General features: G+C 51.0%; 1 protein-coding gene across 1 annotated transcript in view; it reads right to left on the reverse strand.

Moving 5' to 3' along the window:
• Positions 1–914: 914 nt before the first annotated feature.
• LOC121293086 (pleckstrin homology-like domain family A member 1) overlaps positions 915–16,873 on the reverse strand; it is a 77,876-nt gene continuing 61,917 nt past the window's right edge. Inside the window, exon 3 of the mRNA XM_041215683.1 lies at positions 915–984. Coding sequence (XP_041071617.1) covers positions 915–984 — 70 coding nt within the window. The remainder of the gene's footprint in view (positions 985–16,873) is intronic.

Here is a 16,873-nt window from a genome sequence, read left to right on the forward strand (position 1 = left end):
GGTACCTACATGGACCATGACAAGTGGATTGTCCCCCTCCCACTGCAAATTCCTCTCCAGCCCTGAGCACCAGACAGTCAACACAGCCATCTGGACTCTTGCTCTTTGCTGCAGAGAACAGTGTCAATCCCTCTGACTATACTGTCCCCTACTACCTCTACATTCCTGTTTGCTCCCCCCAATTGAACGGCTTCCTGTACCACAGTGCCATGGCCAGTCAGCTCATCCACTTTGCAGACCTCGCTTTCATCCACACAGGTTGTGAGCACCTCAAACCTGTTTAACAATTGCAAAGTCTGAGGCTCCTCCCCCACTGTCTGCTCGGTCCCTTTACCTGCCTCACTGACAGTCACATCTTCCTGTCCCTCACTGCTGACCAAAACAGCTGACCCTCTTCTAAGAGTTGTGACTGTCTTCTGGAACAAGGTATCCAGGTACTTCTCCCCCTCCCTTTTGTAGTGTAGTGTCTACATTTTGGCTTCCAGGTCAATGATTCCTCAAGCTGCTTAAACTTCCTGCAGACATGTTTGCCATGGATCGCCTTGACGTCCAAAAGCTCCCACATCCCACAGATGCAACTTAACACCTGTCCTGGAATTGTAACTTATGTTATTTACTTAATTTACTTTAATTACTTTTTCCTATGTATGCTAAAATTTACTGTGTCTATTGAATGCTAGTACCACAGGCAACGAAATGTTATATGCTTAACTACAAAGTATGTGTTTGAAATGTTAATTTAAATTATTTTTATTGTTTTTCTATTTTTATTGATTGATTATAATTGTAAAGTTTTCAAATTTTAGTTTATTATTTTGAAGTTTTAGTTCTTCATATTTATAGATCTACCTGAACTCACCTGTCCACAGCTGGTTTCTCACACGCTGCTCCGAGGACTGAGACTTACCGGGCAATCAGCTTAACGGCTCCTGTGATGTCACAGATGCTTTGTTCTCTTTTTCCCAGGCTGCAGCTTCACAGCAGCTGGAAAAGGGAAAGAGGGGAACAGGGAAAGAGGGGAACAGGGGAACAGGGAAACAGGGAAACAGGGGAACAGGGAAACAGGGAAACAGGAGAACAGGGGAACAGGGAAAGAGGGGAACAGGGAAACAGGAGAACAGGGAAACAGGGAAACAGGGGAACAGGGAAACAGGGAAACAGGGAAACAGGGAAACAGGGGAACAGGGAAACAGGGGAACAGGGGAACAGGGGAACAGGGAAACAGGGGAACAGGGAAAGAGGGGAACAGGGAAACAGGAGAACAGGGAAACAGGGAAACAGGGAAACAGGGGAACAGGGGAACAGGGAAAGAGGGGAACAGGGGAACAGAGAAAGAGGGAAACAGGGGAACAGGGGAACAGGGAAACAGGGGAACAGGGAAACAGGGAAACAGGGGAACAGGGAAACAGGGGAACAGGGGAACAGGGAAACAGGGGAACAGGGAAACAGGAGAACAGGGAAACAGGGGAACAGGGAAACAGGGAAACAGGAGAACAGGGGAACAGGGAAAGAGGGGAACAGGGAAACAGGAGAACAGGGAAACAGGGAAACAGGGAAACAGGGGAACAGGGAAAGAGGGGAACAGGGGAACAGAGAAAGAGGGAAACAGGGGAACAGGGGAACAGGGAAACAGGGGAACAGGGAAACAGGGAAACAGGGGAACAGGGAAAGAGGGGAACAGGGGAACAGGGAAACAGGGGAACAGGGAAACAGGAGAACAGGGGAACAGGGAAAGAGGGGAACAGGGGAACAGAGAAAGAGGGAAACAGGGGAACAGGGGAACAGGGAAACAGGGGAACAGGGAAACAGGGAAACAGGGGAACAGGGAAAGAGGGGAACAGGGGAACAGGGAAACAGGGGAACAGGGAAACAGGAGAACAGGGGAACAGGGGAAAGAGGGGAACAGGGGAACAGAGAAAGAGGGAAACAGGGGAACAGGGGAACAGGGAAACAGGGGAACAGGGAAACAGGGGAACAGGGAAACAGGGAAACAGGGAAACAGGGGAACAGGGAAACAGGGGAACAGAGAAAGAGGGAAACAGGGGAACAGGGAAACAGGGAAACAGGGAAACAGGGGAACAGGGAAACAGGGGAACAGAGAAAGAGGGAAACAGGGGAACAGGGAAACAGGGGAACAGGGAAACAGGGGAACAGGGAAACAGGGGAACAGGGAAACAGGGAAACAGGGGAACAGGGGAACAGAGAAAGAGGGAAACAGGGGAACAGGGAAACAGGGAAACAGGGGAACAGGGGAACAGAGAAAGAGGGAAACAGGGGAACAGGGAAACGGGAACAGGGAAAGAGGGGAACAGGGGAACAGAGAAAGAGGGAAACAGGGGAACAGGGAAACAGGGAAACAGGGGAACAGGGAAAGAGGGGAACAGGGGAACAGGGAAACAGGGGAACAGGGAAACAGGAGAACAGGGGAACAGGGAAAGAGGGGAACAGGGGAACAGAGAAAGAGGGAAACAGGGGAACAGGGGAACAGAGAAAGAGGGAAACAGGGGAACAGGGAAACAGGGAAACAGGGGAACAGGGAAAGAGGGGAACAGGGGAACAGGAAAACAGGGGAACAGGGAAACAGGAGAACAGGGGAACAGGGAAAGAGGGGAACAGGGGAACAGAGAAAGAGGGAAACAGGGGAACAGGGAAACAGGGAAAGAGGGGAACAGGGGAACAGGGAAACAGGGGAACAGGGAAACAGGGGAACAGGGGAACAGGAGAACAGGGGAACAGGAGAACAGGGAAACAGGGGAACAGGGGAACAGGGAAACAGGGGAACAGGGGAACAGGGAAACAGGGAAACAGGAGAACAGGGGAACAGGGGAACAGGAGAACAGGGGAACAGGAGAACAGGGGAACAGGGAAACAGGGGAACAGGGGAACAGGAGAACAGGGGAACAGGAGAACAGGGGAACAGGGAAACAGGGGAACAGGGGAACAGGAGAACAGGGGAACAGGGAAACAGGGGAAACAGGGAAACAGGGGAACAGGGAAACAGGGAAACAGGGAAACAGGGGAACAGGAGAACAGGGGAACAGGGAAACAGGGGAAACAGGGAAACAGGGGAACAGGGAAACAGGGGAACAGGGGAACAGGGAAACAGGGAAGCAGGGAAACAGGGGAACAGGGGAACAGGGGAACAGGAGTAGAGGGGAAACAGGGAAACAGGGAAACAGGGGAACAGGGAAACAGGGGAACAGGGAAACAGGAGAACAGGGGAACAGGGAAAGAGGGGAACAGGGGAACAGAGAAAGAGGGAAACAGGGGAACAGGGGAACAGGGAAACAGGGGAACAGGGAAACAGGGGAACAGGGAAACAGGGAAACAGGGGAACAGGGGAACAGAGAAAGAGGGAAACAGGGGAACAGGGAAACAGGGAAACAGGGGAACAGGAGAACAGGGGAACAGGGAAACAGGGGAACAGGGGAACAGGAGAACAGGGGAACAGGGGAACAGGAGAACAGGGGAACAGGGGAACAGGAGAACAGGAGAACAGGGGAACAGGGAAACAGGGGAAACAGGGAAACAGGGGAACAGGGAAACAGGGGAAACAGGGAAACAGGGGAACAGGAGAACAGGGGAACAGGGAAACAGGGGAAACAGGGGGAACAGGGAAACAGGGAAACAGGGAAACAGGGGAACAGGGAAACAGGGGAACAGGGAAACAGGGAAACAGGGGAACAGGGAAACAGGGGAACAGGGGAACAGGGGAACAGGAGTAGAGGGGAAACAGGGAAACAGGGAAACAGGGGAACAGGGAAACAGGGGAACAGGGAAACAGGAGAACAGGGGAACAGGGAAAGAGGGGAACAGGGGAACAGAGAAAGAGGGAAACAGGGGAACAGGGGAACAGGGAAACAGGGGAACAGGGAAACAGGGGAACAGGGAAACAGGGAAACAGGGGAACAGGGGAACAGAGAAAGAGGGAAACAGGGGAACAGGGAAACAGGGAAACAGGGGAACAGGAGAACAGGGGAACAGGGAAACAGGGGAACAGGGGAACAGGAGAACAGGGGAACAGGGGAACAGGAGAACAGGGGAACAGGGGAACAGGAGAACAGGAGAACAGGGGAACAGGGAAACAGGGGAAACAGGGAAACAGGGGAACAGGGAAACAGGGGAAACAGGGAAACAGGGGAACAGGAGAACAGGGGAACAGGGAAACAGGGGAAACAGGGAAACAGGGGAACAGGGAAACAGGGAAACAGGGGAACAGGGAAACAGGGGAACAGGGAAACAGGGAAACAGGGGAACAGGGAAACAGGGGAACAGGGGAACAGGGGAACAGGAGTAGAGGGGAAACAGGGAAACAGGGGAACAGGGGAACGGGGAAACAGGGAAACAGGGGAACAGGGAAACAGGGAAACAGGGGAACAGGGGAACAGGGGAACAGGAGTAGAGGGGAAACAGGGGAACAGGGGAACAGGGAAACAGGGAAACAGGGGAACAGGGAAACAGGGAAACAGGGGAACAGGAGTAGAGGGGAAACAGGGAAACAGGGGAACAGGGGAACAGGGGAACAGGGAAACAGGGAAACAGGGGAACAGGGAAACAGGGAAACAGGGGAACAGGAGTAGAGGGGAAACAGGGAAACAGGGGAACAGGGGAACAGGGGAACAGGGAAACAGGAGTAGAGGGGAAACAGGGGAACAGGGGAACAGGGAAACAGGGGAACAGGGGAACAGGGAAACAGGAGTAGAGGGGAAACAGGGAAACAGGGGAACAGGGAAACAGGGAAACAGGGAAACAGGGGAACAGGGGAAACAGGGAAACAGGGGAACAGGGGAACAGGGAAACAGGAGTAGAGGGGAAACAGGGAAACATGGGAACAGGGAAACAGGGAAACAGGGAAACAGGGGAACAGGGGAAACAGGGGAACAGGGGAACAGGGAAACAGGGAAACAGGGAAACAGGGGAACAGGGGAACAGGGAAACAGGGAAACAGGGAAACAGGGAAACAGGGGAACAGGGGAAACAGGGAAACAGGGGAACAGGGAAACAGGGAAACAGGGGAACAGGGGAACAGGGGAACAGGGGAACAGGGGAACAGGAGTAGAGGGGAAACAGGGGAACAGGGGAACAGGGGAACAGGGGAACGGGGAAACAGGAGAACAGGGGAACAGGAGAACACGGGAACAGGGAAACAGGGGAACAGGGGAACAGGAGAACAGGGGAACAGGGAAACAGGGGAAACAGGGGAACAGGGAAACAGGGGAAACAGGGAAACAGGGCAACAGGGAAACAGGGAAACAGGGGAACAGGGAAACAGGGAAACAGGGAAACAGGGGAACAGGGGAACAGGAGTAGAGGGGAAACAGGGAAACAGGGAAACAGGGGAACAGGGAAACAGGGGAACAGGGAAACAGGAGAACAGGGGAACAGGGAAAGAGGGGAACAGGGGAACAGAGAAAGAGGGAAACAGGGGAACAGGGGAACAGGGAAACAGGGGAACAGGGAAACAGGGGAACAGGGAAACAGGGAAACAGGGGAACAGGGGAACAGAGAAAGAGGGAAACAGGGGAACAGGGAAACAGGGAAACAGGGAAACAGGGGAACAGAGAAAGAGGGAAACAGGGGAACAGGGAAACAGGGGAACAGGGAAAGAGGGGAACAGGGGAACAGGGAAACAGGGGAACAGGGAAACAGGGGAACAGGGGAACAGGAGAACAGGGGAACAGGGGAACAGGAGAACAGGGGAACAGGGGAACAGGGGAACAGGAGAACAGGGGAACAGGGAAACAGGGGAAACAGGGAAACAGGGGAACAGGGAAACAGGGGAAACAGGGAAACAGGGGAACAGGAGAACAGGGGAACAGGGAAACAGGGGAAACAGGGAAACAGGGGAACAGGGAAACAGGGAAACAGGGGAACAGGGAAACAGGGGAACAGGGAAACAGGGAAACAGGGGAACAGGGAAACAGGGGAACAGGGGAACAGGGGAACAGGAGTAGAGGGGAAACAGGGAAACAGGGGAACAGGGGAACAGGGGAACGGGGAAACAGGGAAACAGGGGAACAGGGAAACAGGGAAACAGGGGAACAGGGGAACAGGGGAACAGGAGTAGAGGGGAAACAGGGGAACAGGGGAACAGGGGAACAGGGAAACAGGGGAACAGGGAAACAGGGAAACAGGGGAACAGGAGTAGAGGGGAAACAGGGAAACAGGGGAACAGGGGAACAGGGGAACAGGGAAACAGGGAAACAGGGGAACAGGGAAACAGGGAAACAGGGGAACAGGAGTAGAGGGGAAACAGGGAAACAGGGGAACAGGGGAACAGGGAAACAGGAGTAGAGGGGAAACAGGGGAACAGGGGAACAGGGAAACAGGGGAACAGGGGAACAGGGAAACAGGAGTAGAGGGGAAACAGGGAAACAGAGGAACAGGGAAACAGGGAAACAGGGAAACAGGGGAACAGGGGAAACAGGGAAACAGGGGAACAGGGGAACAGGGAAACAGGAGTAGAGGGGAAACAGGGAAACAGGGGAACAGGGAAACAGGGAAACAGGGAAACAGGGGAACAGGGGAAACAGGGGAACAGGGGAACAGGGAAACAGGGAAACAGGGAAACAGGGGAACAGGGGAACAGGGAAACAGGGAAACAGGGAAACAGGGGAACAGGGGAACAGGGGAAACAGGGAAACAGGGGAACAGGGAAACAGGGGAACAGGGGAACAGGGGAACAGGGGAACAGGGGAACAGGAGTAGAGGGGAAACAGGGGAACAGGGGAACAGGGGAACAGGGGAACGGGGAAACAGGGGAACAGGGGAACAGGAGTAGAGGGGAAACAGGGAAACAGGGGAACAGGGGAACAGGGAAACAGGAGTAGAGGGGAAACAGGGAAACAGGGGAACAGGGAAACAGGGAAACAGGAGTAGAGGGGAAACAGGGAAACAGGGGAACAGGGGAACAGGAGTAGAGGGGAAACAGGGAAACAGGGGAACAGGGAAACAGGGGAACAGGGGAACAGGGAAACAGGAGTAGAGGGGAAACAGGGGAACAGGGGAACAGGGAAACAGGGGAACAGGGGAACAGGGAAACAGGAGTAGAGGGGAAACAGGGAAACAGGGGAACAGGGAAACAGGGAAACAGGGAAACAGGGAAACAGGGGAATAGGGGAAACAGGGAAACAGGGGAACAGGGAAACAGGGGAACAGGGAAACAGGAGTAGAGGGGAAACAGGGAAACAGGGGAACAGGGAAACAGGGAAACAGGGGAACAGGGGAAACAGGGAAACAGGGGAACAGGGAAACAGGGAAACAGGGGAACAGGGGAACAGGGAAACAGGGGAACAGGGAAACAGGGAAACAGGGAAACAGGGGAACAGGGGAAACAGGGAAACAGGGGAACAGGGAAACAGGGAAACAGGGGAACAGGGGAACAGGGGAACAGGGGAACAGGGGAACAGGGAAAGAGGGAAACAGGGGAACAGGGGAACAGGGGAACAGGGGGACAGGGGAACAGGGGAACAGGGGAACAGGGGAAACAGGGGAACAGGGGAAACAGGGGAACAGGGGAACAGGGAAACAGGGGAACAGGGGAACAGGGGAACAGGGGAAACAGGGGAACAGGGGAAACAGGGGAACAGGGGAACAGGGAAAGAGGGAAACAGGGGAACAGGGAAACAGGGGAACAGGGGAACAGGGAAACAGGGAAACAGGGGAACAGGGGAACAGGGAAACAGGGAAACAGGGGAACAGGGAAACAGGGGAACAGGGGAACAGGGAAAGAGGGAAACAGGGGAACAGGGAAAGAGGGAAACAGGGGAACAGGGGAACAGGGAAACAGGGAAACAGGGGAACAGGGAAACAGGGAAACAGACAAACAGTGAAACAGGGAAACAATGAAACTTGGAAACAGGGAAACAGTGAAACACGGAAACAGTGAAACAGGGAAACAATTCAACAGGGAAGCAGTGAAACAGGGAAACACAGAAACACTGAAACAGGGAAACAGGGAAACGGAGAAACACTGAAACAGGGAAACAGTGAAACAGGGAAACAATGAAACTTGGAAACAGGGAAACAGTGAAACACGGAAACACTGAAACAGGGAAACAGGGAAACACAGAAACACTGAAACAGGGAAACAGGGAAACGGAGAAACACTGAAACAGGGAAACAGGGAAACGGAGACACACTGAAACAGGGAAACAGAGAAACAGGGAAACAATGAAACTGGGAAACAGGGAAACAATGAAACACGGAAACAGTGAAACACGGAAACAGTGAAATACTGAAACAGGGAAACACTGAAACAGGGAAACAGGGAAACACTGAAACAGGGAAACAGGGAAACACTGAAACAGGGAAACAGGGAAACACTGAAACAGGGAAATGGTGAAACAGGGAAACAATGAAACAGTGAAACAGGGAAATAATGAAACAGGGAAACAATGAAACAGGGAAATGGTGAAACAGGGAAACAGGGGAACAGGGAAACAGGGAAACAGGGAAACAGGGGAACAGGGAAAAAGCAAAACAGTGGAACAATGGAACTGGGGGACAGGGGAACAGGGGGACAAGGAAATAGGGAAACAGGGGAACAGGGGCACAGGGAAAAGGGGAAAGGGGGAATAAGGAGACGGGGAAACAGGGGAAAAGGGAAACAGTGTAACAGGGGAAAAGAGGAACAGGAAAAAAGTGGCCCGGGGAACAGGGAAAGAGGGAAACAGGGGAACAGGGAAACAGTGGAACAGTGGAAAAAGGGAAAATGAGAACAGGGGAACAGGGAAACAGGGGAACAGGGAGACAGGGAAACAGGGGAACATGGGACCAGGGAAATAGTGGAACAGGGGAACAGGTGAACAGGGAAAAATGGTAACAGGGAAAAAGTGGAACAGGGGAACAGGGAAACAGGGAAATAGGGAAAGGGGGAAACAGGGGAGACAGGGAAACAGGGGAACAGTGGAACAAGGGAAAAGGGAAACAGTGGAGGGGACAGGGAACAGGAGGACAGGGAAGCAATAGAACAGGGAAGCAGAGGAACAGGGGAAAAGGGAAAAAGCGAAACAGTTGAACAGGGGAACAGCGGAAAAGGGAAACGGTGGAACAGGGGCACGGGGGAACAGGAGGACAGTGAAACAGGGAAACACTGAAACACTGAAACAGTGAAACAGGGAAACAATGAAACAGGGAAGCAGTGAAACAGGGAAATGGTGAAACAGCGAAACAGTGAAACAGGGAAACAATGGAACAGGGAAACAGGGAAACAATGGAACAGGGAAACAGGGAAACAATGAAACAGGGAAACAATGAAACAGGGAAACAGGGAAACAATGAAACAGGGAAATGGTGAAGCAGGGAAACAATGAAACAGGGAAACAATGAAACAGGGAAACAATGAAACAGGGAAACAGGGAAACAGGGAAACAGGGAAACAGGGGAACAGGGAAACAGGGGAAAAGGGAAACAGTGGAAGAGGGGAACAGGGAAACAGGGGAACAGGGAAAAAGCAAAACAGGGGAACAGGGAAACAGGGAAACAGTGGAACAGCGGAACAGGCGGACAGGGGAACAGGGGGACAAGGAAACAGGGGAACCAGGAAACAGGGGAACAGGGACACAAGGGAACAGGGAAAAGGGGAACAGGGGAATGGGGATACAGGGATGCAGTGGAATAGGGGAACAGGGGAACAGGTAAACAGGGAAACAGGGGAATAGGGAAAGAGGGAAACAGGAGAGACAGGGAAACAGGGGAACAGTGGAACAGGGGAAAAGGGGAACAGGGAAAAACTGGAACAGGGGAACAGGGGAACAGGGAGACAGGGAAAAAGGGGAACATGGGAACAGCGAAACAGTGGAACAGGAGAAAAGGTGAACAAGGAAAAAGCGGCACAGGGGAACAGGTGAACACTGGAATAGGGGCATAAGGAAAAAGTGAAACAGGGAAACAGGGGAACAGGGGAACAGGGAAAAAGTGAAACAGCGGAAGAGGGGAAGAGGGGAACAGGGAAAAAGTGGAACAGGGAAACAGGGGGACAGGGAAACAGGGAAACAGGGGGACAGTAAAACAGGGAAACTGGGGAACAGGGAAACAGGGGAACAGGGAAACAGGGAAACAGGGGAAATGGGGAAAAGGGAAACAGTGGAACAGGGGAACAGGGAAACTGGGGAAAAGGGAAACAGTGGAACAGGGGAACAGGGGGACAGGGGAACAGGGGGTCAGGGAAACAGTGGAACAGGGGAACAGCGGGACAGGGGATTAGGGAAATACTGAAACAGGGAAACAATGAAACAGGGAAACGTAGAAACATAGAAACAGGGAAACACTGGCACAGGGAAACAGTGAAACAGGGAAACAGGGAAACAGGGAAACAATGAAACAGGGAAACAGTGAAACAGGGAAACAGGGAAACAGGGAAACAATGAAACAGGGAAACAGTGAAACAGGGAAACAGGGGAACAGGGAAACAGGGAAACAGGGGAAATGGGGAAAAGGGAAACAGTGGAACAGGGGAACAGGGAAACTGGGGAAAAGGGAAACAGTGGAACAGGGGAACAGGGGGACAGGGGAACAGGGGGTCAGGGAAACAGTGGAACAGGGGAACAGCGGGACAGGGGATTAGGGAAATACTGAAACAGGGAAACAATGAAACAGGGAAACGTAGAAACATAGAAACAGGGAAACACTGGCACAGGGAAACAGTGAAACAGGGAAACAGGGAAACAGGGAAACAATGAAACAGGGAAACAGTGAAACAGGGAAACAGGGGAACAGGGGAAAAGGGAAACAATGAAACAGGGGAACAGGGGGACAGGAGGACAGGGGAACAGTGGAAAAGGGGAACAGGAGTAGAGGGGAATATGGAAACACTGAAACAGGGAAACAATGTAACAGGGAAGCAGTGAAACAGGGAAACAGACAAACAGTGAAACAGGGAAACAATGAAACTTGGAAACAGGGAAACAGTGAAACACGGAAACAGTGAAACAGGGAAACAATTCAACAGGGAAGCAGTGAAACAGGGAAACACAGAAACACTGAAACAGTGAAACAGGGAAACACAGAAACACTGAAACAGGGAAACAGTGAAACAGGGAAACAATGAAACTGGGAAACAGAGAAACAGGGAAACAATGAAACTGGGAAACAGGGAAACAATGAAACATGGAAACAGTGAAACACTGAAACAGTGAAATACTGACGCAGGGAAACAGTGAAACAGGGAAACACAGAAACACTGAAACAGTGAAATACTGAAACAGGGAAACAGTGAAACAGGGAAACACAGAAACACTGAAACAGGGAAACGGAGAAACAATGAAACTGGGAAACAGAGAAACAGGGAAACAATGAAACTGGGAAACAGGGAAACAATGAAACAGGGAAATGGTGAAACACGGAAACAGTGAAATACTGAAACAGGGAAACAGTGAAACAGGGAAACACAGAAACACTGAAACAGGGAAACAGGGAAACACTGAAACAGGGAAACAGGGAAACACTGAAACAGGGAAATGGTGAAACAGGGAAACAATGAAACAGTGAAACAGGGAAATAATGAAACAGGGAAACAATGAAACAGGGAAATGGTGAAACAGGGAAACAGGGGAACAGGGAAACAGGGAAACAGGGGAACAGGGAAAAAGCAAAACAGTGGAACAATGGAACTGGGGGACAGGGGAACAGGGGGACAAGGAAACAGGGAAACAGGGGAACAGGGGCACAGGGAAAAGGGGAAAAGGGGAATAAGGAGACGGGGAAACAGGGGAAAAGGGAAACAGTGTAACAGGGGAAAAGAGGAACAGGAAAAAAGTGGCCCGGGGAACAGGGAAAGAGGGAAACAGGGGAACAGGGAAACAGTGGAACAGTGGAAAAAGGGAAAATGAGAACAGGGGAACAGGGAAACAGGGGAACAGGGAGACAGGGAAACAGGGGAACATGGGACCAGGGAAATAGTGGAACAGGGGAACAGGTGAACAGGGAAAAATGGTAACAGGGAAAAAGTGGAACAGGGGAACAGGGAAACAGGGAAACAGGGAAATAGGGAAAGGGGGAAACAGGGGAGACAGGGAAAAGGGGAACAGGGGAATGGGGAGACAGGGATGCAGTGGAATAGGGGAACAGGGAACAGGTAAACAGGGAAACAGGGGAACAGTGGAACAGGGGAACAGGGCAACAGGGGAACAGGGAGACAGGGAAAAAGGGGAACATGGGAACAGCGAAACAGTGGAACAGGAGAAAAGGGGAACAAGGAAAAAGCGGCACAGGGGAACAGATGAACACTGGAATAGGGGCATAAGGAAAAAGTGAAACAGGGAAACAGGGGGACAGGGAAACAGGGAAACAGGGGAACAGGGGAACAGGGAAAAAGTGAAACAGCGGAAGAGGGGAAGAGGGGAACAGGGAAAAAGTGGAACAGGGGAACAGGGGGACAGGGAAACAGGGAAACAGGGAAACAGGGAAACAGGGGGACAGTAAAACAGGGAAACTGGGGAACAGGGAAACAGGGGAACAGGGAAACAGGGGAAATGGGGAAAAGGGAAACAGTGGAACAGGGGAACAGGGAAACTGGGGAAAAGGGAAACAGTGGAACAGGGGAACAGGGGGACAGGGGAACAGGGGGTCAGGGAAACATTGGAACAGGGAAGCAGGGGAACAGGGAAAAAGCGAAACAGGAGAACAAGGGAACAGGGAAACAGGAAAACAGAGGAACAGGGTAAAAGGGAAACAGTGGAACAGGGGAACAGCGGGACAGGGGATTAGGGAAATACTGAAACAGGGAAACAATGAAACAGGGAAACGTAGAAACATAGAAACAGGGAAACACTGGCACAGGGAAACAGTGAAACAGGGAAACAGGGAAACAGGGAAACAATGAAACAGAGAAACAGTGAAACAGGGAAGCAGTGAAACAGGGAAACAATGAAACTTGGAAACAGGGAAACAGTGAAACACGGAAACAGTGAAACAGGGAAACAATTCAACAGGGAAGCAGTGAAACAGAGAAACACAGAAACACTGAAACAGGGAAACAGGGAAACGGAGAAACACTGAAACAGGGAAACAGTGAAACAGGGAAACAATGAAACTGGGAAACAGAGAAACAGGGAAACAATGAAACTGGGAAACAGGGAAACAATGAAACATGGAAACAGTGAAACACTGAAACAGTGAAATACTGACGCAGGGAAACAGTGAAACAGGGAAACACAGAAACACTGAAACAGGGAAACGGAGAAACAATGAAACTGGGAAACAGAGAAACAGGGAAACAATGAAACTGGGAAACAGGGAAACAATGAAACAGGGAAATGGTGAAACACGGAAACAGTGAAATACTGAAACAGGGAAACAGTGAAACAGGGAAACACAGAAACACTGAAACAGGGAAACAGTGAAATACTGAAACAGGGAAACACAGAAACACTGAAACAGGGAAACAGGGAAACACTGAAACAGGGAAACAGGGAAACACTGAAACAGGGAAATGGTGAAACAGGGAAACAATGAAACAGTGAAACAGGGAAATAATGAAACAGGGAAACAATGAAACAGGGAAATGGTGAAACAGGGAAACAGGGGAACAGGGAAACAGGGAAACAGGGGAACAGGGAAAAAGCAAAACAGTGGAACAATGGAACTGGGGGACAGGGGAACAGGGGGACAAGGAAACAGGGAAACAGGGGAACAGGGGCGCAGGGAAAAGGGGAAAAGGGGAATAAGGAGACGGGGAAACAGGGGAAAAGGGAAACAGTGTAACAGGGGAAAAGAGGAACAGGAAAAAAGTGGCCCGGGGAACAGGGAAAGAGGGAAACAGGGGAACAGGGAAACAGTGGAACAGTGGAAAAAGGGAAAATGAGAACAGGGGAACAGGGAAACAGGGGAACAGGGAGACAGGGAAACAGGGGAACATGGGACCAGGGAAATAGTGGAACAGGGGAACAGGTGAACAGGGAAAAATGGTAACAGGGAAAAAGTGGAACAGGGGAACAGGGAAACAGGGAAACAGGGAAATAGGGAAAGGGGGAAACAGGGGAGACAGGGAAACAGGGGAACAGTGGAACAAGGGAAAAGGGAAACAGTGGATGGGACAGGGAACAGGAGGACAGGGAAGCAATAGAACAGGGAAGCAGAGGAACAGGGGAAAAGGGAAAAAGCAAAACAGTTGAACAGGGGAACAGCGGAAAAGGGAAACGGTGGAACAGGGGCATGGGGGAACAGGAGGACAGTGAAACAGGGAAACACTGAAACACTGAAACAGTGAAACAGGGAAACAATGAAACAGGGAAGCAGTGAAACAGGGAAATGGTGAAACAGCGAAACAGTGAAACAGGGAAACAATGAAACAGGGAAACAGGGAAACAGTGAAACAGGGAAATGGTGAAGCAGGGAAACAATGAAACAGGGAAACAATGAAACAGGGAAACAATGAAACAGGGAAACAGGGAAACAGGGAAACAGGGAAACGGGGAAATGGTGAAACCGGGAAACAATGAAACTGGGAAACAATGAAACAGGGAAACAATGAAACAGGGAAACAGGGAAACAGTGAAACAGGGAAACAGTGAAACAGGGAAATGGTGAAACAGGGAAACAATGAAACAGGGAAACAAGGAAACAGTGAAACAGGGAAATGGTGAAACAGGGAAATGGTGAAACAGGGAAACAGTGAAACAGGGAAATGGTGAAACAGGGAAACAATGAAACAGGGAAACAAGGAAACGGTGAAACAGGGAAATGGTGAAACAGGGAAATGGTGAAACAGGGAAACAGTGAAACAGGGAAACTGTGAAACAGGGAAATGGTGAAACAGGGAAATGGTGAAACAGGGAAACAATGAAACAGTGAAACAGGGGAACAGTGAAACAGGGAAACAATGAAACAGGGAAACAATGAAACAGGGAAACAATGAAACAGGGAAACAGGGGAACAGGGAAACAGGGGAACAGGGGAACAGTGGAACAGGGAAACAGGCGGACAGGGGAACAGGGGGACAAGGAAACAGGGGAACCAGGAAACAGGGGAACAGGGACACAAGGGAACAGGGAAAAGGGGAACAGGGGAATGGGGATACAGGGATGCAGTGGAATAGGGGAACAGGGAACAGGTAAACAGGGAAACAGGGGAACAGTGGAACAGGGGAACAGGGCAACAGGGTAAAACTCGAACAGGGCAACAGGGGAACAGGGGAACAGGGAGACAGGGAAAAAGGGGAACATGGGAACAGCGAAACAGTGGAACAGGAGAAAAGGGGAACAAGGAAAAAGCGGCACAGGGGAACAGATGAACACTGGAATAGGGGCATAAGGAAAAAGTGAAACAGGGAAACAGGGGGACAGGGAAAAGGGGAACAGGGGAATGGGGATACAGGGATGCAGTGGAATAGGGGAACAGGGGAACAGGTAAACAGGGAAACAGGGGAATAGGGAAAGAGGGAAACAGGGGAGACAGGGAAACAGGGAAACAGGGGAACAGGGGAAAAGGGGAACAGGGAAAAACTGGAAGAGGGGAACAGGGGAACAGGGAGACAGGGAAAAAGCAAAACAGGGGAACAGGGAAACAGGGAAACAGTGGAACAGCGGAACAGGCGGACAGGGGAACAGGGGGACAAGGAAACAGGGGAACCAGGAAACAGGGGAACAGGGACACAAGGGAACAGGGAAAAGGGGAACAGGGGAATGGGGATACAGGGATGCAGTGGAATAGGGGAACAGGGGAACAGGTAAACAGGGAAACAGGGGAATAGGGAAAGAGGGAAACAGGGGAGACAGGGAAACAGGGGAACAGTGGAACAGGGGAAAAGGGGAACAGGGAAAAACTGGAACAGGGGAACAGGGGAACAGGGGAATGGGGAGACAGGGGAAAAGGGGAACATGGGAACAGCGAAACAGTGGAACAGGAGAAAAGGTGAACAAGGAAAAAGCGGCACAGGGGAACAGGTGAACACTGGAATAGGGGCATAAGGAAAAAGTGAAACAGGGAAACAGGGGAACAGGGGAACAGGGAAAAAGTGAAACAGCGGAAGAGGGGAAGAGGGGAACAGGGAAAAAGTGGAACAGGGAAACAGGGGGACAGGGAAACAGGGAAACAGGGGGACAGTGAAACAGGGAAACTGGGGAAAAGAGAAACAGTGGAACAGGGGAACAGGGGGACAGGGGAACAGGGGGTCAGGGAAACATTGGAACAGGGAAGCAGGGGAACAGGGAAAAAGCGAAACAGGAGAACAAGGGAACAGGGAAACAGGGAAACAGAGGAACAGAGGAACAGGGTAAAAGGGAAACAATGAAACAGGGAAACAGGGAAACAGGGAAACAATGAAACAGGGAAACAATGAAACAGGGAAACAGTGAAACAGGGAAACGGTGAAACAGGGAAACAGGGAAACACTGACAAAGGGAAACAGGGCAATGGTGAAACAGGGAAACAATGAAACAGGGAAACAGTGAAACAGGGAAACGGTGAAACAGGGAAAGAGGGAAACACTGACACAGGGAAACAGGGCAATGGTGAAACAGGGAAACAGGGAAACACTGAAACAGGGAAACAGTGAAACAGGGAAACAGTGAAACAGGGAAACAATGAAACAGGGAAACAATGAAACAGTGAAACAGGGAAATGGTGAAGCAGGGAAACAATGAAACAGGGAAACAGTGAAACAGTGAAACAGGGAAATGGTGAAGCAGGGAAACAATGAAACAGGGAAACAATGAAACAGGGAAACAATGAAACAGGGAAACAGGGGAACAGGGGAAAAGGGAAAAAGTGGAACAGGGGAACAGGGGAAAAGGGAAACAGAGGAACAGGGGAACAATGAAACAGGGAAACAGGGGAACAGGGGAAAAGGGAAACAGAGGAACAGGGGAACAATGAAACAGGGAAACAGTGAAACAGGGAAACAGTGAAACAGGGAAACAATGAAACAGGGAAA

The sequence above is a fragment of the Carcharodon carcharias genome, chromosome 21 (assembly GCF_017639515.1).
Source record: "Carcharodon carcharias isolate sCarCar2 chromosome 21, sCarCar2.pri, whole genome shotgun sequence".
Lineage (NCBI taxonomy): Eukaryota > Metazoa > Chordata > Chondrichthyes > Lamniformes > Lamnidae > Carcharodon > Carcharodon carcharias.